General features: G+C 38.4%; 1 protein-coding gene across 6 annotated transcripts in view; it reads right to left on the bottom strand.

Moving 5' to 3' along the window:
- Positions 1 to 24,007, bottom strand: part of ADAMTS9 (ADAM metallopeptidase with thrombospondin type 1 motif 9) — a 166,856-nt gene that overhangs the window by 85,534 nt on the left and 57,315 nt on the right. For all 6 annotated transcript variants that reach the window (XM_017527342.2, XM_017527344.2, XM_037738025.1 and 3 more), the window contains 7 exons: positions 23,659 to 23,754; positions 14,707 to 14,873; positions 14,485 to 14,614; positions 13,436 to 13,562; positions 7,730 to 7,940; positions 7,093 to 7,257; positions 4,801 to 4,965 (listed from right to left, as the gene is read on the bottom strand). In XM_017527342.2, the coding sequence (XP_017382831.1) occupies positions 4,801 to 4,965; positions 7,093 to 7,257; positions 7,730 to 7,940; positions 13,436 to 13,562; positions 14,485 to 14,614; positions 14,707 to 14,873; positions 23,659 to 23,754 (1,061 nt within the window). The remainder of the gene's footprint in view (positions 1 to 4,800; positions 4,966 to 7,092; positions 7,258 to 7,729; positions 7,941 to 13,435; positions 13,563 to 14,484; positions 14,615 to 14,706; positions 14,874 to 23,658; positions 23,755 to 24,007) is intronic.

Here is a 24,007-nt window from a genome sequence, read left to right as displayed (position 1 = left end):
AAAAAAAAAAACAGGAAAAAGAAGGAAATAATAAAGATTAGAGTGGAGATAAATGAAATAGAGAGTAGAAAAACAATAGAAAAAAATAAACAGGACCAGGAATTGATTATTTGAAAAGATCAACGAAATGGACAACTCTTTAGCTAGAATGACTAAGACAAAATGAGACAAGACTCCAATTACTAAACATCAGAAATGAGGAGGGAACATGTCTACTGACCTTATAGTAATAAAAAAGATTATATGTGAGTACTATGAACAATTGTAAGCCAATATATTAGAGAATCCAGATAAAACACGCAAACTTATACAAATTGCCTAGAAACAAACAAATCACAAAAATTGACTCAAGGAGAAATAAAAAATATGAGCAGACATATCAGAAGTAAAATGATTGAATCATTAATCAAAGGCATCCTCAAAAACAAAAGTTTGTACAAATTCACTCATGAATTTTACCAAACATTTAAACAAACATTAATACCAATGCTTTTCAAATTCTTCCAGAAAAAAATTGAAGAACACTTCCTAACTCATTCTATGAGGCCAGTATTACCCTATCACCAAAGCCAAAGACAACACACACCCATACCAGATTAATATTGCTTATATAGATGTAAAAATCCCCAACAAAGTACTAACAAATTGAATCCAATAGTATACTAACAGGATAATAATACATCATGACCAAGTGGGATTTAGTCCAGGAATGTAAGGGTGGTCCAACATAAGAAAGTCATTTAATGCAATACACTACATTAACAGAACAAAGGGGAAAATGTGATTATCTCAATTGAAGAAAAAGCATTTGACAAAATTCAACACGTTTTCATGATAAAAAATATTCAGAAAGTTAGCAATAAAAGGAAACTTATTCAACATAAAAAATGACACTTACGGAAAAAAAAAAAAAAAAAAAAAAAAAAAAAAAAAAAAAAAAAAAAAAAAAAACCTACAGCTAACAGCATACTCAATAAAAGAGCAAAAACTTTCCCCACAAGATCAGGAACATGACAAGGGTGTCCACTTTCACCACCACTATTCTTCATGTACTGGAAGTTCTAGTCAGAGAAATTAGGAAAGAAAAAGAAATACTAACAAAAGACATGCAAAGAAAGTGGGAAGGAAGAAGTACAACTAATTCTATTTGCAGATGTCATCATGCAGTACATTTGGAATCCCAAGAATCCTTTAAAACTATTACTAGAGCTAATAAACAAATTTAGCAACATTGAAGGATACGAGATAAACAGAAAAACCCATTGTATTTCTATACATCAGCAATGAACAATCCCAAAAGGAAATTTTAAAATAATTCCATTTACAACAACATCTAAACGAATGCATACCTAGGAACAAGTTTAAACAAGGAGATGAAAGGCTTTCTACATTAAAAACTATAAAACTTTGCTCAAGAAATTAAAGAAGACCTATATAAATACATAGACATTACATGTCTATGGACTAAAAGATTTAGTATTGCTAAGGTGACAACATTCTCCAAATTAACCAACAGATTCAGTGAAATTCCAATCAAAATCCTAATAGTGTTTTTACAGAAATGAAAAAGTTGATCCTCAAATGCATGTGGAATGACAAGAGACCCCAAATAGTCAAAATAATATTGAGAAAGAAGAACACAGCTAAGGGAATCATACTTCGCAATTTCAAAACATACTATAGTGATCAAAACAGAGTACTGGCTTAAGAATAGATGTATAGACTACTGACGTAAAATTCCGAGTTTAGAAATAAGCCCATATATCCATGGCCAAGTGACTTTCAACAAGGGTGCCAAGACCACTCAATTGAGAAAGAACAGTCTCTTTGGCAAGTGGTGCTGAGACAATGGGATATCTACATGCAAAAGCATGATGTTGGGGTCCTGCATCATACTATACATAGTAATTAGCCCAAAATAGATCAGTGGCCTAAACATAAGAGCTAAAACTAGAAAACTCTTTTTTAAAAAATGGCAGAAAAGCTTCATGGCATTGGATTCGGCAATGACTTCTTTGATATGACATCACAAACAAAGGCAACAAAAAACAGACAAACTGTACTACATCATAATTTAAAACCTTGTGCATTAAAGGACACTATCAACAAAGTAAAACAGCAATACAAGGGATGGGAGAAACGTTTGCAAATCACATCTCTGATAAGGAATTGACATCTAGAATCTGCAACTCACAACAAAAAGAAAAATAAATAGACCAAAAAATAAGAAAAAGAACATTATTGAACTATACATTTAAATAGTTGAGACCAATTCTATGATAAGTTTATTTTACTATTTACACAATTTATATTTTTTTTAAAAATTGGCAAAGAACTTGAATGACACATCTCCAAGGAAGACATATTCAACAAACACATGAAAAGATTCTCGATATCTTTTGTTATGAGGGAAACACAAATCAAAACCATAGTAAGATAAATTTATCTTATCAGGAGGGCTCTAATTTAAAAAAGCAAAAATAACAATTTTGGCGAAGATGTGGAGAAAATGGTACCCCTGTATATTGTATTAAAAATGCAAAATCATGCAGTTGCTGTAGAACATCATTTGGTAGTTAAAAAGTTAAACCCAGAATTACTCCATGATTCAGTAAGTCCAATCTTAGATACACAACCAAAAGAAGTGAAATTAGGTACTGAAATAAATGCCTGAAATAAATATTCATAGCAGCACTATTCACAATAGCCGAAGGTGGAAACAACCCAAATGCTCATTGAGGGATAAATGGATAAACGAATTTTGGTATATCCATACAATGGAATATTCTTCAGCCAAGTACTGATACATGCTACAATAGAGATGAATCTTGAAAAAAATTACAGTACATGAAAGAAGCTAGACAGAAAAGGCCACAAATTTGATTTCTATTAAATGTCCACAATAGATAAATCCATAAAGATCATGGAGATTGATGGTTGCCAGGGACTAAGGGAAGAGTCGGGTGGGGACCAGCTGCTTAGTTCAGTGGCCCCAACCTTTTTGGCACCTGGGACCAGTTTCATGGAAGACATTTTCCATGGATGGGGTGGGTGGGGCTGGTGTGGGGATGAAACTATTCCACCTCAGATCATCGGACATTAGAGTCTCATAAGGAATGCACAACCTAGATCCCTCACGTGTACAGTTCACTATAGGGTTTGCGTTCCTATGAGAATCCAACCCTGCAACTGATCTGACAGGAGATAGAGCTCAGGCAGTGATGCTTGTCTACCACTCACCTCTTGCTGTGCAGCCTGGTTCCTTACAGGCCATGGCCCATGACCCAGAAGTTGGCAACCTCTGGCTTAATGTATACAGGGTTTCCTTTTGAGGTGATGAAGTTTTGTAACCAGATAAAGGTGGTAGTTGCAAAACATTAATATACTAAATGCCACTGATTTGTTCACTTTAAAATGTTTATTTTATATTATGTGAATTTCACTTCAACTATAAAAAAAACTGGTAGAGTATAATCACGATATTACTTTAAAAATATTAGAAGAAAATCATAAACAGGTTAGCAACAACTAATATCAGTGTAGAGGTTGGACTGGGTTTGGTTTCCATTTTGCTGGATTACATTTTGCAAAATTTCTCTTATGGATATTTATGACTCTTAAATAACACCTTTAACAAACTGTTCCCCTGAACTGCATGTTCAGTTAAAGGAAAAAAAGATCTTTGATTGTAAGATGTGTTAGGAATGGCCTGGTGAAGACACAGATAAAAAACAGGACCGTCAGTTCTAAAAGATGTTATATTCAGATCTTGACAGTGACCCTAAGCTGTGTTCTCCTCCTCTTATTATTCTCTAAAAGTTATACAGATATAGATAAAAAGAAGACGAGATTAGAAGTATAAGTGAACTCTCCCTATTAATTCAGACCTGATTGGCTATTTGGACTGTGGATGCTATGAAATGGGGAAAATTCAGAAGAGTGTCCATTTCAGTGATAGAAATTGTAAGGGTGTGATAATAAAGCTGCTTCTACTTGTTGCATGCATATTTGGAAATGAAGATAGAGGCTAAAAGACTGAAGTGGCTGTGGCTGGTCAGGGTGGCGGTAGGGTCATTCTTCAAGGGATTATGTAAGTGACAGCAGACAGCTGTTCTACTTCTATGGAAACTCAGAGTGCTGCTTAAATAGTACCCTGAATGCTTCTGCTTCTATATTAGGAAGGACTTAATTCCAAGAGTAGTGCTTCTCAGATGCAAGCCCAAGGGAGACTTTTACTCTCCTTTAAAAATGGCTCAAGTTAAAGCTGTGGAACCTAAAGATAAGGGGACTCAGAAAAGATTCTTTCCAAGCATGAGGGTTTTGCAACTTTTGATTTAATTAATTGTTTGAAGAGTCTGGCTTATTTATGAGAGGTGAGCTTTGTAATTGTGATGTTGGGAGTCAAAACGTCTTTTCCAAATCTCATTCCAGACCTTCTTGCCAGAGACTCTGGTGTTGGATTATCTTCTGTAACACCCACAGAGGCACACTAGCAGATAACATCAACCAGACATGAAATCTGTTGTGAATTTGTTCAAATACTCCTGTGCTCAAACGAAAGGGCAAAAATAGGCACATGGGTCTGTAAAAAGGGTAATCAGCTCCAGGAGGGCAGGCGACAATTTTTGGAAGCCGGGCAAAATCGCCGCAGAGTTACATGTGCTTGATCCAGTGCCACGGAGGTGTGCTGCATGCCACCCAGCACAGCAGTTAAATCCCTACCACTGGAATGCTCCTTTGTAAGCCCTCTCCAGATAAGAAGGAAAGAATGTAGTTTAAGAACCTTATCGTTCAAAATACCTGTCCCCAGGGACCCGCCTGCCAGGATGCACATTCCGGCTGCTGACAAGTCTGCATAGATGTTGGCTTGGTCTCAGGGTCACACATTCTATCGTTTAATCGATCTTCACCGAACTGACACCAGACCTGGCGGTGCTTATGCCCTTTTCCACAGGTGACCAAGCACTGTAATGAAAAGCAGAGCCAGTCAGGGTCATTTCTGATCAATGTGTTGTGGTTTCTGGGGGTTATTTATTGATGAATATGAACAGGTGTGTCTTTTTCCCACACCCATCCCTCTTCTGTAGCAATTTGTAAATATACTAAGCCGCATTTTTCCTTTTGTTCGTTCACACATTCATTCATTCTATATTTATAGTCTCTGGGTCAGTTTCAAGTACAAAATAAACTCAACATAGTATCATGCTATCAAATTTGAAAAACAACATTCATGATTTTCTAGCATAGGAGTTAAATGTGGGGAACTATAAATCAGATCAACCTGGGTTTTAACCCTTAAACAACCAGGTCACAAGATCAATTTTCTGATCTGTAAAATGAGAATTAGTGTCTACTGCAAAGGGTTGTGAAAACTAAATGAAACAAATCCAAGTTAAGCTCTTAGCATAATGTTCATTTAATAAATGTTAAATATATCATTTTATTCATACTTTTTGTAGAAAATTTGAAAACTACAGAAAAACATAAAAGAAAAAAAATAATGATTCAAAATCTCACTACCCAAGGATAACCATTATCAATATTTTGTTATTTTCTTTCCAGTCTTTTTTAGCAACTTTGGATTGTAGTGAATTTACAGTTTGATTTCCCGAACCCCATTTTATCACATATTGTTGCAAAGGTTTGTTACTTAGTTTGAAATGATACTTTAACTAGCATTAGCTATGGAAGTAAAATTTAAGCCCACTACTTCTTTTATCTTTTTTAACCAAATACTAGAGATTTTTAAGCAAAGGTAACTTGTTAACCTAGAACTAAAGAACTAGGTTTGTAGCTCATCTGTCCAAGAATCAGATACTGTTAATCAAATACACTGTTAATTGACTACCATTTCAGGGCCATTAATAGTATCCTCTTCAGAGTCACATTTTATTTGATGGTGAAAGTAAAACTGCACTTACAAGGATGGGATAAGAGCACAGATGTATGAGCTGTAGCAGGGAAACTTTTTCTTTTCCCATGTTCCTGACTTAGCCCATAAAAAAGGGCCAGACATGGTGGCTTACACCTGTAATCCCAGCAGTTCAGGGGGCCTACGCGGGTGGATTGTCTGAGCTCAGGAGTTCGCGACCAGCCTGGGCAACATGGTGAAACCCCACCTCTACTAAAATACAAGAAATTAGCCAGGCATCGTGGCGTACAACCTGGAGTCCCAGCTACTCGGGAGGCTGAGGCAGGAGAATTGCTTGAACCTGGGAGATGGAGAATGCAGTGAGTTGAGATCACACCATTGCACTCCAGCCTGGGCAACAGCAAGACTCCATCGCAAAAAAAAAAAAAAAAAAAAAAAAAATGGAGCTTCTGTTTTGTGTTTCTTATTTCTCTTCTTCCCTTTAAGGGAGGTGGAGTGAGTCCCTGCTTGGTAAGAATCTCCTTGGGCTGTGTTAACGCTGGGCTGTGTTAACGCAGGGCTGTGTTAATAGTGAGTGATAATACTATACCATAAAAGCAAGAAAGAGGCTACATCTCTTTCTCTTGTTGTCCTTAGGTACTACTCGCACTAAGCACTGGAGGGTTTGCTTTGTGCTTCATAAAGAAAGAGATGAGAAAGGCATAAATCTGGTACTCAGTCTGGTCCATTTCTTTTTCTTTTTCCAGGTTTTTTTGTTTGTTTGTTTTTTCCTTGCAGTTGGATGGGTAAGTCAGACAGGTCACTCCCTGAAATCTAATTCTCTTATTTCAAAGTCAAGGAAATAGGAAACCTCATGTTGACTTCAGATGTGAGCTAGTATAGCTTTATGATTAATAAATCCATGATTTCCTTTCAGTGATTTAGCTAGGGCTCAAAGAGAAGGGAAGGTGATGGACTGAAACTTCAAAATCACAATAGAAGCTATCACAGTGAGTAATCCAGCCGAGCCCAAAGTGCCTCTGAGGTCACTGGGAGACTAGTCACATCCAGTACTACAGTCATGGTGCAGGCAGAGAACTGGAGCTGTTTTATCAAGGGAGATAAAGGAGAAAGGGAGAGGCGGGAGAAAGGTGCCCAAGATTTAGCCTTAAACAGATAAGGAGCACCAGAACTAGAATATGAGAGATGACCTAGGGGAAATAACAGCCCTCCCATCTCACCTCTGACCAGTCTCCAGATTTCCACTGTGGACAAGGGAACTCATTGCACCTCTGAATGGTAACTTTCTCTTGATGCGTGCATTTGCTGTCATCCAGTACATCATTTCGGGTATTGACACAAATAGCCCTTCTCCTCTGGGTCCCACCATCACAGCTTTTAGAACACTGTAGGGACAAAAAATTAAATAAAACTATTGCTAAGTTTCTTCTAAAGTATGCTCAAGAGCCTGGCTATGTCGTCTCTTTTAGCTCTTAAGAAACAAACACACAAGCTGGCCAATTCTAGTTGTTATTTTGGTGGAGATCTTTTCATGTTACGTTTGCTTACCAGGTTTATAATTAAAGTCAATATTAGCTCATTGGCATACAAAAATAAAATTGAAAATGGCTTGTAGAGTATGCAAAATAGATCAGTTGAGTTGTTCTACTTTTTCCAATTTACCGTACGTCATACCCATGTCAGACATTACAAATCAATCATGCTATTCTATTCTGCAAAGCTTGAATGGGGTCAGGCATTACAAGTCAATCATGGTCCTCTCTTCCACAAAGCCTAAATGAGGCTTACACCCCTGCAAGGAGTCACCAACTAATCAAACAGCATCCGAGAAGACTCTTTGAGTGAGAGCCAACTTACTTCAGTCCAGGAAGAATAGCGCCAGCCGCCCGTGTTACATTCCCCTGAGCATTTTTCACGGTTGCTTGGCTTGGGATGACTGCTGCAAAAACTGTCATCAACCTTCTCAGTCTTCCCATCCAGCCTGCTATATTTGGCACAGTAGATGTCTAATGTGCGGTAACCCAGACCACACTGGGCACTACATTCACTCCTGCTGGCAACATGCCACCTATGCATAAAAAATGGAGCAAAATCAACATTTCTGTTAAAACAAATATGCCTTATCTATAGTCAGCTAGTATTCATAGAAGAGTTGAGTTCTTTTTCCTTTCTTAACTCGAGTATCATGAAGCCCAAAGCCACAGTCAGTTACTAAAATCTAATTTTAAACCAACATATCCATGTATTTTTCATGGCTGCCAATACACATGGAAGTCATAGAATGACAGCCAGAGGTCTTATCTTTGTGATGAATTTACCCCAATACAGTAAATCTGAAATTCAAGCTACCAAAAGGAAAATAAATAAATAAAAACAAAACAAAACAAAACATTGAAATTCAACAGAGCAAATAAAGCAATTTTATATTTCAAAGGTTCATGCAATCCAGTACTTCATTTGGCTTTTCCCAACAGAAAACTGCTCTTGGAATCTCACCCGAAGATTCTTCCTTTATGTGGGTCTATACTAGAAGGTGTTCAATGAACATTCCATGAACTAATTAAAGAATGGATAATTTGGACTACAATTGTGAATTTCAAGTATATTATACCCTGTGTACATTATTATCTGTAAATAAAGCCTCTTAAATTCCTTGAAGACGTGGACTATATTTTATACAATTCAATTATATCCTTTAAAAATAGATTTGAATCTATAAATCTCTGTCACCTTTGTATCCATAGTACCTATAAAGAGATTTTGGGGGGACACAGTGGGTATTCCGTATGTGCTGGCCAACTGTCTAGTTCTTTTAATGCCCCAGGAATATGATCAGCAGTGCTTAAATTAAAAAAGAAAATAAATAATGTACTTAAACTAAATATTTTAAATAAATGACCTTAAAATGTATTTGGTTGATTACATTTAGAAATCCAAAAAGGGTGATTTATTTATACTCTTCATTGGATTTTACTCTTGACTGTTCACTCCTTACTGCTCAGAAATTGAGTGGTTTGCTGGTTACCAATGTCCTGAGACTACTTCCATGCATACCTGTTTAGGGTAGAACTCAGGGGGGGAAAAAAAAGAGTTCTGGCCACATGCTTGTCTTGGAATTTCTCATGAATACCCACAAGTAGGTCAGAGTTGACCATGTAGCAAGAAAAGTGGGCTATGGAGATTTTCCAATAGAGTGACACCGTATTTGGGGAATTTTGTCCTAACCTGGAACACGTTCAATGAGGAATTGTAAAATAATGCTTTATCTCATCCTGTCACAGTCTAGTGGGGCAAACGCTCACTTCCTTCAGGAAGTGTGGCGAAAATGTGGCCCGATTCAACAGAAAGCATCTGGAACTTTCATCTGCCCTTTGATTCTTGGCTACCTTCCCTTTGCCTTCGTCACCATTTCCTTGTGGAAAGGTTATTTTCCATCCTGGATGAAGCAGGAAGGTATCCTGCCTCCACAAGAAAACATGCAAGCAGCTTAGTATGGCAGAGTGGCTCAAGTGCCCCCAACAGTAACATCATCCTCAGAATCTGAGCAGAGAACCTTGAAGAGTCCATGAAAAAGGCATAGCATTGCCTTAGAAAAGTTCTGAAGACGCTACCCCTTGCTGGCCAGGCACGGTGGCTCATGCCTGTAATCCCAGCACTTTGGGAAGCCGAGGCAGGTGGATCACCTGAGGTCAGGAGTTGGAGACCAGCCTCACCAACATGGAGAAACCCCGTCTCGACTAAAAATACAAAATTAGCCAGGTGTGGTGGTATGTGCCTGTAATCCCAGATACTCGGGAGGCTGAGGCAGGAGAACTGCTTGAACCCAGGAGCAGATATTGTGGTGAGCTGAGATCGTGCCATTGCATTCCAGCCTGGGCAACAAGAGCAAAACTCCATCTCAAAAAAAAAAAAAAAATGCTACCCCCTGCTCCGTAGTCTCTCTCTGGATGGTGGTCTTCACTTCAGTGTTTCGGATTCATTTAGTTCATTTCAAAGGACATAAAATACAATTGGATTTTACTACAATATTTCAGAAAAGCATATTCCAATGGGTATGAATAAGTAGGAACTGAGAGAAAAAAGTGTAAGTCTGTGTGTTTTTGTTGCAGGGGCAGCTGTGGGATTAAATAATTTTAAGAACTACTGAATTCAAAGGTTTTATATATTACAGAACTTCTAGAGGCCTTTGAAACGTTGATCAGCATTATTAATCTCCACATGGGAAAGGAGATTCTCGGTAAGTCTTCTCAGACATACTAGTTTGCCATGGATCATCTTACGAAATGAGTGATCCACACGCATGCTTTCAGAAAAACTATTTCAGAGTTTGACCAATCAGTAACAATACTCTCTTCAGTCTTTCAGTTTTAAGCACAGCTACTTGACAATAATTAGCATAAATCATGGTTTTATTGACTATCACTTTGCTAGAGGCAAGATAGAACACCTTATCTAGGCTTGGCTTGCGTCTTTGTGTATTTCTCAGTGAACAATTTTATTTTCCCAACAATCTATACAGGCCAGTAAGATATGCATTTGAATGTTGACAAATAGGCATGACCTTTTGTTTAATTTTAGGCATGAGCATGCACCTGTCTAATGGGGCCTTGGAAACTAATTCTAAACTCCTGTTTTTTTTTTCTTTGCATTTTAAAATTCCTAATCTTATGATCTTCACATCTACCAAAAGACCTGGCCATATCCCTTCACCTTTTCTATAATCAGAGGTGCTATTATCACCAGAACCTGTGATCTGACCTCCTGTCCTTGTTTGGTCTGAGTAGAATATATATAAAAGTTAAGTGTTAAAGAAACAGTGACTTTCTCGAAATGCGGAATTTAGAATTTAGAATAGCTTAGTATGCTAGCATATCTAGCATACCTACTATATGAAATAAAAAGCCTGAAGCCCTGACTTTACCTGGGGATTGTGACATCACTTTTAATAAAAATCAGAAGATGAACTATGGAATCAGAAAGGCCTGATGTGAGTGTCCCTCATTAACTAAGTGACCCTAATTGAGTCACTTGACTTCACTAAGCCTCAGTTTCCTCGTCTGTGAAATGGAGGTAAACAGAATCCATTTCACTGGGCTATTTGGAGGATTGAGCCAGGCAAGGCACGTGTAGCATTTCACACATATGGCAGGTATTCAGGAAAATTAGCTATTACTGTTATAATTTATTATTATTATCATTATCCTTGGTGTTTCACTCTCCACTCAAGTTTTAAGTATCATTTAACTCCACATAAACCAATGAGCAGAAATCTATTCAAGATCTTTTGCATCATTTTACATAAAAACTCATGGCTCTGAGGCTACCTTTTAATGCATTAGCTTTGTAAGCACTGTTTAAATTTTATGTCTAAGGGCTTTCAATGCAGGAGAAACTCTGGAGAACATTACATAAGCCACCATCATCACAGATTAAATCGTGGCTCGTTTTGGAATCTGCTCAAAGTGAAAAAGAGTTTTTCAAAATAACAGCTCAAACATTATCTCCACTCTCAAATTGGTGCTCCATGGGTAAACTTAAAAAGAGGGTTCTTAAAGAATTATTTACTTTTTTATGATCACATTCTATTATTTGAAATGCTATGTATAAATTCATCATCTTTACGATCATAGGAGCACACTTAGTGCCGCAGGCAGGAGTTCTGCTGTAACTGTACTTATCGTGGGAGACTCAATCAGTCCCGTTCTGATTCAACCAGTGGAGAAAAGACAGGTAAGGGGCTCCAAGCAAGGAAGAGAACAGGGATGGGGCAGAAAGCTCATGGGAATTCTTTCTTTTCACAAAGGAAGAGAGGCTACACAGAATAGAATCCCTGAGCAGCACTCATCATCATAACTGAATTAAGAATAAAAACAGCTCTCTCCTAAGGTTTAAGCACAGGATCTAGGTGCAGACAGACCACATTTATATTTCTGTCACTCCACTAACTAGTTGTGTGAGCTTGGGGACTTTGCTTAAAGACTCTTAGCCTCTATTTTCCTTATTTGTACAATGGTAATAATATATATGTCATAATGTTGTTTGAAGAATTTGCAGGGTATTAATTATATTAATAGGTTAACAGATAATGGGATAATGTAAGAACTATCCTATTAGTAAAAGAATATTAATGGGATAATATATAACTGTTAAGAAATAGTTCTTAGTAAATGGTTGACTCTGTTACCATAACCATTACAGAGTACTGGGGAATATAGTGATAATTTGATATAAGGCTACTCTGAAAATGTCACCAATCCCAATTTATTAAGGTTGTGCCTTAAGGCATCTATCCACCAATTCAATTTTTTTCTCAAACTTTAGTGATTAATTCATTTTGGCAGTTAGCTAATTGTTTTTCCCTGAGGACTTGAACTTTAATTTAACTCAATTGACTGAAAGAATGGATTTATATGGACGGTATCTACAGCAAGAATATTGCCTAGTATAAATGTCTTTTAGTATCTTCTTGTTTGTTTTTTTTTTACAATGACTTTTGTCAATATATTTTGTCAAGCCAATTTCACTAGAGCAATGAGCTAGAAAGTCAGTGACACTGGGTAGAGACTAGAAAGATCCTGGACTTTGAAGTCACAGCCTTCAGTCAGGACTGGAAAAGATATGACACTCTTACCATAACTACCCTTCTTACTCCCATGGCAGACTTTACTAGTCAATCTCATAACTCCTCTGTTTTCTCAGAGCCTCAAGAAGGCCTTATAATCTGCACCAAAGCACTATAGGCAGCCAATATCCTTTGATAGGATTTGGCATTGTAATGTGAAGCCTTCAAAATGCTTAAGTATTCACTTTTCTGCTTACAAATGGTGAGACCTTAACACATTCCCATACACTCTCCACTGAATTTCCTTCTTAAAAGGAGGACAAAACAGCAACTCACCTTAACTGCATTTAACTGTCATGCAGACTATACAATGCAAGCTCGACTACTTAATATTTCAATATGACACAGTCAACCTTGCAGGCAAGTGGAAAAGCTTCAGAATGCTCTACCCACCCAATATTTCCTGCCTCAGATTTTACACTTTTCTTAAATAAAGAATTGTTTGAATTCTCAGACATCCGTATATACATTTTCTTGTTTCTTCCACGACACTACGTTAGTACACTGCAACTTTCATGTGTGTAGGAGTTCTTCTACTGGATGGTATACACTCTAGGTAGATATAGATCCTTATAGGGTACTCTGAGGGATGAGGTTCTCTCCTTTTCTTTTGACTTTCAAAACAAGATTTTACATACAATGTGACTCAATCATAATGCTAATACCTACCCAGCAAGTTGTGAAGATCAATTGAGAATGTGTTTTTGGCAAGTGCCATATTCTATTAGCTATTTTTAATTCTTAGGTGAACAAGAAATCTGCACATGTATGTCCTGGATAATCATTTCCAGAGGGACGGGGAATTGGTTAAAGCTTATTTCACTGAAACACAAGAAAGTGGAACTAAAGACCAGCATCCCCTCCTTCCACTTCTCCTGCTGGGACCTCCCGCAAGACTCTCACAATTCAGTGGTAAAGACCTTGAGGAAATAGTAGCCCACCTCAGGTCACAGTCTGTGCCACAGGGTTCAGTAATGGGTCCAGGCTGGGGCAGCCGATCACATCTTTGATCAGAAACAGTAAGCTGATCAGATTCCCTGGTGCAAAGAGGTTTTCGCTTCCGCTCCCCTAAGCAGAGACGGGAAAAAAAATTGTTCAGAAAAAGTAATCTATTCCATAAACAATTTAGACCCTAGATTGGCAAACATTTTCTCTAAAGAGCTAGACAGTAAATATCTTCAGAGTGTATGATCTCTGTTGCACTATTTAACCCTGATGTTACAGGGCAAAAGCAGCCACTTACAGACAATAAACAAACAAAATCGGCATGGCTGTGTTCCAATAAAACTTTATTTATAAAAGTAGGTGGCCGTGTGCAGTGGCTCACACCTGTAATCTCAACACTTCGGGAGAGTGAGTTGGGTGGATCATCTGAGGCGAAATCCCTTCTCTACTAAAAACACAAAAAACAGCTAGGTGTGGTGGCATGTGCCTGTAATCCCAGCTACTTGGGAGACTGAGGCATGAGAATCCCTTGAACCCGGGAGGCAGAGATTGCAGGGTGCTGAGATTGTGCCACTGCACTCCAGCTTGGGCGACAGAGCCAAAAAAAAAAAAGAGGAGAGAGAGAAAGGAAGAAAGAAAGAGAGAAAAGAAAAAGAAAAAAAAAAAAAGTAGGTAGTGGGCCGGATTTGGCATACTAACTATGGTTTGCTGACTCCTAATTTAGACAAAAGAAAACAAAACAAATAACATATGATATGACTACTAAAACCATGCCTCTGGAAAATTACAATGGCAGAAGTGATTTCTGCTTTGTTTTACAAATGTGTACAAAAATCTCTTAGGGTGAAGAAACCTAAAATTTCCTGAAGCCCTTAAAAAGTTCAGCTTCCGAGCCAAAAATGACCAGATGCATTCAAAGAAAAGAGATTAGAGAATGTATGCAGATAGAAGGGTTCACAGTTTGCATACATTTGGCTGTTATTAAAAAAAAAAAAAGATAAAAAACTTCTCTCAAATCCCCAGAACTCAAATTCAAAGCAGATACCTTGGCAGGGTTTGCTGCATGCTTGCCATGGCCCATGACTGTTCCAGTAAAATTGCTGAGGTTTATCTTCAATTGGAATATTGAAAGAATAGCGTACGTCAGGGTTGTATAACTTTCCCACCGACAAAACCTAGAATGTGTGGACAAAACAGAAAGGTCATGTGTGGGCTTGGTGATGCCGAGCAGAAGAAAAGGGTGGTGGGTTTACAGTCAAGTTTTTACCTGAAGCAAAAGTTCTTGCTCAATGCGATCTGTTGCATTTATTCTTTCTACGACAGTCTCGGATCCGCTGTACTCTAACACAGTATTCCCAATGCGGATTTCCCTTTTGGCCATTGTGACAACGAAGTTTCCATTTAGCAAGAATTCACCTTTACTGCTTGATAAAGCTGTAGGTGAGGAAAGACAATAATACACTGATCTTCTGTCAATGACTAGCTGTTTGAACTATGAAGTAACATCTGGATAGGTAGAGAGTTGCTGTGCACAGAATGGGGACTTTTGAGCCAGACAGGCATGGCTTCAAATTCCAGGTTTGCCACTTGCCAGCTGTGTGGCCTTGGGAATCATTTTCCATCCATCTCCATTTCTTTATCTCTAAAGTGAAGATAAAAACACCTACCCACTTGTGGTACCTGTGAAAAATAAAATGTAAGCTAGGTGTCCTAATAAACCTGGAACTTGTTGTACAAGTCCCACAGTCACAGAATTATAGATGGAAGCAAAAGTGTTGATATGATTTAAAAATATGTATTAGTGAACTGAAAACTTACAAAATTGGTTCCTACACAAATCTGAATATACTAGAATTAGTCAAGCCAGGTGTATCTTTGTTAAGTCTTCTTTGACAGATGTTGGAATCTGAAAATCCATGGTTAATATGATGCTCAAAGGTCTCCTTTTCAGTGTGGCTTACTGTGGTTGCCAGCCTCAAATATGTCCCCAATGATCCTTGCTGCGTGGTATTCACACTGTGTGTCATTCCCTCCCACATTCAATAGGAATGACTGCAATCACTAGGATAATGCAGAAGCAACAGAGCATGACTTCGGAGGCAAGACCAAAGGAACTGGGCTCTGTCTTGCACTTCCTTAGACCTCTGGTTCTGGAGGAAGCCAGCTGCCATATTGTGAGGATACCAAAGAAGCCCACAGAGAGGCCTGCAAGCAGCAAGGAAGTGCTGGTTCCTTCTGCCAACAGCCTCTGAGTGAGTCATCTTGGAAGCAGATTCTTAAGCCCTAGCTGAGTCTTCAGATAATACCACATTCTTAACTGCCATCTTGACTGCAACCTCACGAGAGACTTCAAACCAGAAACACCCAGATATGCTGTTCCCTAATTCTTTACAAGAGACACTGAGAGATAGTATATATTTGATGTTCTAAGCCACTATGTCCTGGAATAATTTGTCACACAGTAAAAGATTAACAACTATACCGACTATTATTTCTACACCTGCAACTGCTTCCCATTGTCAGCACAGATTACGTCCATACTTCCCATCTCCTTTCTCACCTTGATTTTTCTCCATGGCACTTTGTTTATATTCTCTTCCCAAACAAGAATGTAAGACCCATGATGGCAAGAATGGTGGGATCATTTTATTCACTACTATATCCCAGCTTCTGAAAAAGCACATGGCCCGTGCTCAGTAAATAGTTCCTTTGGGGAAGAATGAATAAATCTACTCCAGATCTCGCAAAAGATGAAAAAAAATCATTGATGCTGAAAAAGTGATATTGGAAAACTGCTTGAATTGAATGTCAAAATGTTGGACAAATGAGAACCTGGCAGAGTTCAAAATAGTAAAACTTGTAGAAGCAGACAGTAGAGTGGTAAATGCTCAGGAGCAAGAGGGACGGGGAATGGGGAGATGTTGGTCAAAGACACAAAGGTTTAGTTATGCAAGATGAATACATTCTGGAGATCTAGTGTGCAGCAATGTGAATATAGTTAACCAACCATACATACTTGAAATTTGCTTATAGGGCAGATCATAAGTGTTGAAAGAAACAAAGAGAGTGTGAGAGAGAAAGAAAGGAAAGGAAAGAGGAAGGAGGAAAGGAAAGAAAAAAGAAACAAAAGGAAATGGTAACTATATAGTTGACAGATACATTAATCAGACTCATTTTGGTGATTATTTCACAATGTATAGGAGTATAAAATCATTAAGTTGAACACCTTAAATAAATGCAATTTTTATTTGTCAAGTATCCCTCACTGAAGCTGAAAAACGAAACAAGAAAGAACATTGACAAGGAAGATGAGACAACAGCTGCTTCAGAAGAAATTATTTATGAAAATGTCAAGAGAGATTACTGGGAAAGTTAATAAATCTCTAGAAAACTTTTCTAAAATTGACTCCCTTTCAGATTTTACTGTTAAATTTAGACTTCCAGTCAAGAATATACTACTGTGCTATTATGTGGCTTGATATGAAACAGTATGCAAAAATATTTGTCAATTGCTTTATTCTTTCCAAAATCTTGGCATGATTGAAATGAAGATGTAATTTTGTTGATGGTCAAATAAAAATAAATTTATTTTCATAATTTTGGATTAATTTCCCAAGATAAAATCTCAATCATATCTTTTCCCTCTAGTATTTAATACAAATTTTTGATGGTACTGCTTTTTTCTGCCCTGGTACCACTGCTCCTTGAATAATAAGTCCTCCTGAGTATTGGGCTTGACATGAACCAGGTATTTGACAAATCAGAGCTATTACAAATTTGGGCTCTGAACAAATACTAGAGAAAGGTCCTCTTACCTTGTGTAATTTGTGCATGAGTAGCAAATTTTAGTAGTGAGGATGCCCTTGAAAGGTACAGGCTATGTATTTAGGTGAATAAAAGGAACAAGGAAATTTAACTCATGGATGGCAAATAATTTCCCTCCCCTGTGCCAGTGTCAGTTGGTTGGTACCAGCTGCCTGACAAACCATGCTGAACATGATTCACTGGCAGCATCATGTCTTAGCACCATATTGATGATATCCAACTTGGTTGTGGAATGAGGAGTGACAAAGATGTCTTAGGCATTAGCCAAATCCTAACTCATCTTTCATTGATGCAGGTCATCATCAATGTAGGTGACACATTATCTTTCACCACTCAGGAGAGAAGCAAAGTGTACATAAAGAGGTTCCAAGGATTTGGGTTAAGTAGATATTATACCCTTATGTGGAGATTAAAGAGGGCTGAGATGAAGCTCTGAATATTTGTGGTTCAGCAGCAGTAGGATCCTTATTTTCTTAGACATGGGAACCTCACAGAGTTCATGCAATTGGACACTTTACTGGCGCAGGGCTACTGGTTCCAGGATTAGGAATTAACTGCGTTGAATTCTGCTCCTAATCCAGCACTTCATTTACCAGAATTCTCACTCACGTAAGCAAATTTAGCCCCAAGAGAAGAATAAGGTGCCTTTATTTGAAATGACTGGGAAGAATGTGGTGACACAGGGAAAAGTCAAGATTAGCTTTTCAAAGGATAAAATACCCTCTAACTTCCCGGGTCAAAATCCTTTGATGATCACCACTACCTACAGAAGACAGTTAAACCTCCTGAGCATAACCTCCCCGTAACTTTACAAATCTTATCCACCTATCTTTCCAGTCTCACCATTCACTCCCACCAATAAACATAAATTTCAAGTCCTGTATATTTCCAGGTAAGCCATATATCATTCTACATGGAGGCAGTAAAGTGAAGCGTTTAAATGTGTAGCATCTGAAGTCAGGCCAATAAGGATTCCAGTTATTCCCATTTTCTATTTGTATCACCTTAAATAAATTACCTAACCTCTCTAAGCCTCAGTTTTTCCCTGAGTTATAGGATTTTTATATGGATTAAATAATAATCCATATAAGCTTTAGTTTTTGGAAGATCAAAATACCGTTTTATGTACTGTCTCCTTACCACACCTCTCTAAGGTAGTGTCTATTATAGGTGCCTAATTTATGGGTGAGAGAAGCATGACTTAGAAATAGTTAACCCAAGGCCCCGTGGCTCCCAATCATGGAAATCTGTCTCCAGAGCCTATAAACTACTAAAATTTTCCAAGAAAGGAGCTAACAAACGTTTGTGAAATGACTAATGAGTTCATGCACTTGTTCTCTTGTATACAAATAGAAACTAAGTATGTTTGTGTTGTAGATTTTCTTTCATGCAAATTGTTCATTTTGTTACACTGCATGAGCCCTTGAGCAAAGCAGCCATCTAAAAATCCACTTTCTCGAATAATAGACATTGGAGACTACCAAAGGTGGGAGGGTAACAGGAGGATAACAGTTGAAAAATTACCTATTGGGTACAATGTTTATTATTTGTGTGATAGATATATAAAAAGCCCAGACTTCACCAGTACCCAATATACGCCCGTAAGAAACCTGTACTCCTACCCTTTAAATATATAAAATAATAAAATAAAAATAAAAATTTACTTTTACAGGCCCAAGAAAGATCCCAACCCATAGTAGGTGCTCAAGCGATGATGCTGAAAGAATAAGTGATTGATGGAATCTGACACTCATGACAAGGAGGATAGAGTGCTTCCAGCCAAATGACTCTTTCTCAGTCAGTGTAAACCTCTGACAACCTCGTCTTGCCTGCAGCTCCTGCAGTGTGAGACCCCCCAGCCATGCAAGAGGCAGGAGTTTCAACGGGTCACTGATTGAAGCTGGCTGTTTCCGAGGCACCTCGGGCATCCTGAGGCTGCTCCCTAATGCGGGTCACTCACATGGTGATAGTGTGATATGCTGTCAACAAAATCACCCAATTCTTTCAGATGAAGTTGCATGCTAGCTACCCAGCTAACGTCTTGCTAAAAAGGGGGAAATAAAATGTCATATGCAGGTTCTGTAAATCAAGTGATAATCCAGTGTGGTCATATGCAAAGAGTGATGGTCTACTCTGGGTTAATTTGGGGGGTCTTTTCCAATGTCTCCAAGCTTTGCTTTCATGCTTTGATGACTCAGGGTATTTCACCCTTCAGTGCATATTCGTTATTCTAGTAGATGCGAGGAGGGAGAAAAAAAGAGCACAAATGATACAAGATTCCTCTTAAGATCTGTCCTGATAAGCAGTTTGGCCCCAGACATCCTTAAAATCATCAGATGAAAAAAAAAATCATATTTTATCTTGCACGGCATCGATTCCCGTCTTCTCATTGCCACAATTGATCAAGAGCTAAGTGTGCCAGAGACAAATAAGTATCATAGAAATGGCCACTTTTTCTTCTAAAGAGATACGAACATGGTTGGTGGCCCTGGGTACAACTTGGCTTTAGCTCAACAGGAGGAAGGGGTCCATGTGAATGGATGACCTTTGACAGGGAGGCTTTCTGCTTTGGTACTTTGTGAAACAAATAGTTTCCTGAAAACAAGAGCCTAATGCCCAAGCTCCCACTAATGCGATTAGGGGAGCTAATTTCCTGGGTTGGTTTCCCTCCCATTGCACCCATCAGAGTTGGGTTGCTACAAAAGGCCCTCTCTCCTGGAAATCGCTCTCTCCCTCCCAGAATACACAGAAAAGTATGGCTTGGCTGACATTGAAAAAAATATAAGGGATAAAGATGAAGATTGCTAAGCAATGGAACAGCTGCAACTGTACTCAATACGAGACTCAGTGTAGGTTGTAAAATCTTCTCAGTGCATTTGCTTCATCTTCCCTCAAGCCAAGAGTAAACATTTACACATGCCAGACTTGATGACAACATCAAATTCTTCCTGACTTGTTGAGTAACCACCGTGAGGTTCAAAGGCTCTGAGGTCTCGACTTTCACACTCAGTGGACTGTGACATGCAATGTAGGCTTGCACACTTTTCATTTGCTTCTAGAGAGACTTTTTTATGCCAACAGGTGACTTTCCCATTCTATTCCATTAAACAGCCATAACTGACTCAGACTGCCTGTCCCAGATGACAAATCTTCTTAATTTTGTTTGCATTCTTTACAAGGAGATTAAGAAACCTCCAGAGAATAATAAAAGGTTATCATGAGGTCCTCCCTGAATTCAGGCGCTTGATGTGCACTGATTAAGTTGAACTGAATTGAGGCCACTACTTGAAGGGAGATTATTTTTCCAAGAAAGGGAAGAATAGAAGAGAATGCTTCTCTCTTTCGAAGAGAAGAATGGAGCAACTCAACATGGCCTTCAGGTCTCAGGAAATTAATTTATAAAGTAGGCTGCATGAGTAAGATTTAATTAGGAAGTAGTAAGGACACAGCAGCCACATGCTTAAATTTATAACCAAATGTATGAAGAAAAACACTTGCCCTATTCTGCAGCTGTGCAAGGAGAAATGAAGTATTTCCCCCTGCCAAATATTTTGAGAACAGTCCCCCGAGAACTTTATTAATTGTTTTTTTAAAGTTGCCACTCATTTGGATATTTAGGGTAGCAAAAAGATGATGTAGTTATGGAGTAATTAATTCCAAGTGTAGGGCTTTATGGCCATTGAAAGAAGAGATGAATGTACATTTCCAAGGTAACCCCATTCTCCATTAAGCGCACAGTAGGTATTCAGTAAAAACAGCAGGGACAATGGCTGTTCAACAATTCGGCAACCATTTGCTTTGTGTGTATCATGTGTGGGCTTCATATTAGTAGCTGAAGATGTAAGGACCCTACTTTACTTTAAAACATTAGTGGTCGTAAGGATACTTATATGACTTGTCTTGTCATCTCAGTTGATGACAACTCCATCCATCCCACTGCTTAGGTTTTGACCTTGGAGTTTTGAGATTCCTATGTACCTTTAACTCCTTTCTTTCTCTCACATGCTACATTCAATCCATCAACAAATCATAATGGTTCCAACTTCAAAAGATATCCAGAATCTAACCACATATTGTCACTTTCACTGCTCCCACTGGGGCCAAGCCACCAGCATCTCTCTCTTGGATCACTGCAATGATTTCCTAATCAATGTCATTGCTTCTGTCCTGTACACACTTCCTCTATCATCTCTTCTCAATGTACCAGCCAGAGTGCTCCTTTGAAAACATAAATGCAATAAGATGTCATTCCTCAGCTCAAAACCTCCAGTGGCTTCCCATGTCTCTCAGGGTCCAAGCCAAAGTTCTTATAATGGATATATGGTCCTATACAATCTAGTCCTGTTTAACCTTACCTAGGAGTGTCTTCTGTGCTCACTTGGCGACAGCTGCACCGCCTCCCTCTGTTTTTCCCTACTTCAAGGATTTTGCAATGGCTTTTCCCTTTGCCTGGAATGCTCTTCCCTTAAATAGCCTGTTATCTTGCTCTGTGATTCAAACATTTCAGCTCAACTGTCCACATCTCACCCTTGGTATCCCGGTTGCCCTTAGGCTGCTCTGATTTCTGGCAGCACTTATCAGCTAAAGCAGTATGGAGTTTGCTTATCTATCAGGTTATTGTTTATTGCCTTTTGTTTATTGTCCCACTAAAAAGTAATATCCAAGAAGACACAATGCTTTTTTGATCTGTTTTGTTCATTGTGCCTAGAACAGTGTCTGGCACATATTAAATAAGTAAGTGAGTGAATGAATGGTGATAGCAGCAAATGCCTTAATGGAGTCAGGTGTAAATATCATACTTGATTAGCATGCTTAGCTAAAGGCTCACTGTCTATCTATGCAGCTTCATGGAGACATTTCAAAAGAGAGATAAAGGCTTTAATTTAGTTCAACAAATACTCATTTACTGGTTCAATATGTCCATATGCTTAGATTAAGGGCCTCTACACAGGTCGAATTCAGATAGATAAATAGAGTTCCTGCCTGGATATTACAAGAAAGAAAGTACATTCATTTCTTTTGAAGATTGACTGCCCAGCAAGACTGCTCTAATGTATTCTAGATCTGAGTGTAAGGCATGCTGCTCTTCACAGCTGGGAAGAGTTTTGTGTAAGGTGACCAGTTAAATCCCTTTCAGCTATGACTCTCCTCTCCAAGTCCTCTTTCTTTTAAATGGCAGTTAGGCAAATTTCACAATCACTTATAGCAATTTACAGAAAAATAAATTAAAGTGAGACTGGTCCAGTCATGGTGACTCATGTCTGTAATCTCAGCATTTTGGGAGGCCAAGGCAGGAAGATTGCTTTAGGCCAGGAGTCCAAGCCCAGCCTGGGTAACATAGTGAGATGTCATCTCTATAAATAAGAAATAAAAATAAAAAACAACTAGCTGTGCATAGTGGTGAGTGCATATAGTCCCAGCTACTCAGGCTGAGGTGGGAGGATCTCTTGAGCCTAGAAAGTTGAAGCTGCAGTGAGCTGTCATCACATCACTGCACTCCAGCCTGGGTGACGGAGTGAGATCCTGGCTCAAAAATACAGGGAAGAGAACAACACACAATGGGGCTTGTGGGATGCAGGATGTGCGGGGAAGGGAGAGCATTAAGAGAAATAGCTAATCCATGTGGGCTTAATATCTAGATGATGGGTTGATAGGTACAGCAAATCACCATGGCACATGTTTACCTATGTAACACAACTGCACATCTTGCACATGTACCCCAGAACTTAAAATTAAGAAATAAATAAATAATAAGATGGGACTAGGCTGAGAAAACTGTTGAAAATCAACACAGGGTCATTAGTATGTTGTGGTTTAAATATAGGGAATAGATACGAATTAATCATGCGCCTAGGTTCAGTGAGAGAAGGATAAAAAAATCTGCATAGTATTGCCATTCTAGTAATAATTTGAGAAAAATACGTGTCACCATAGAACCTTTTGCAATGAGCAGGCACATACTGAATAAGTCTACCAGTGGTCTGCTACTGGTTAGAGCTGATAACATAAAAATTAAGTCAAGTAATGACTCTAATAAAACATTTGCAAGTCAGTTCCCCACAGGGCAGCTTTTTAAGAAGACTCAATGAGAACAAGGATTTTATGCTAAACTTAGAGGATAAATACTTTCAAATTTTGACTTGGGGCCTTTCTATTTTTTAAGATCCAGTGTAAATACCTTGATATCAAATAGTACAGCTACATTACTTCAATCAGTACTCTGAGGGCACATGTATGAGGGAGAAATACAATGATGAATTTTGAGATTCACTTATTTTATGAAAATCCATGCCATCTGAAAGCCCCCCCTCTACATGCAGAGCAGGAAGGAAGTAGTATCTGACCACTGCTTCATAGAACCAGAACTTGCAAGCGGTGGGGTATCCCATCTCACCTAAATAGTTGTCATCGTCTTTTTCCCCTGAGAAACTGTGCTGTCGCACATCAATATTGGTAGCACCAGCTGGAATTCGGACCACAGTATTGTAACCTGAAAAGAATTTAGCAGAAATTCAGTACTTCACAGAATGGTTCACTTTTTCCAAGTATGGAATAAAAAATGGACAAAAAAAGAATACAGTATAATTCTCATATAATTATATTAGGTACCTTCTAGTTGATGGATAATCCACCATAATAAGACTGATTTTTATGCTTGACATTAATATTTTTACGTATTACATGTGGTTAACAATTTTCAAACTTGGACCATATTCCTTCTCATGGTTCTTAGGAGCAGGTTC

The sequence above is a fragment of the Cebus imitator genome, unplaced genomic scaffold (assembly GCF_001604975.1).
Source record: "Cebus imitator isolate Cc_AM_T3 unplaced genomic scaffold, Cebus_imitator-1.0 Scaffold48, whole genome shotgun sequence".
Taxonomy (NCBI): domain Eukaryota; kingdom Metazoa; phylum Chordata; class Mammalia; order Primates; family Cebidae; genus Cebus; species Cebus imitator.
This window is presented reverse-complemented; position numbering and strand designations above follow the sequence as displayed.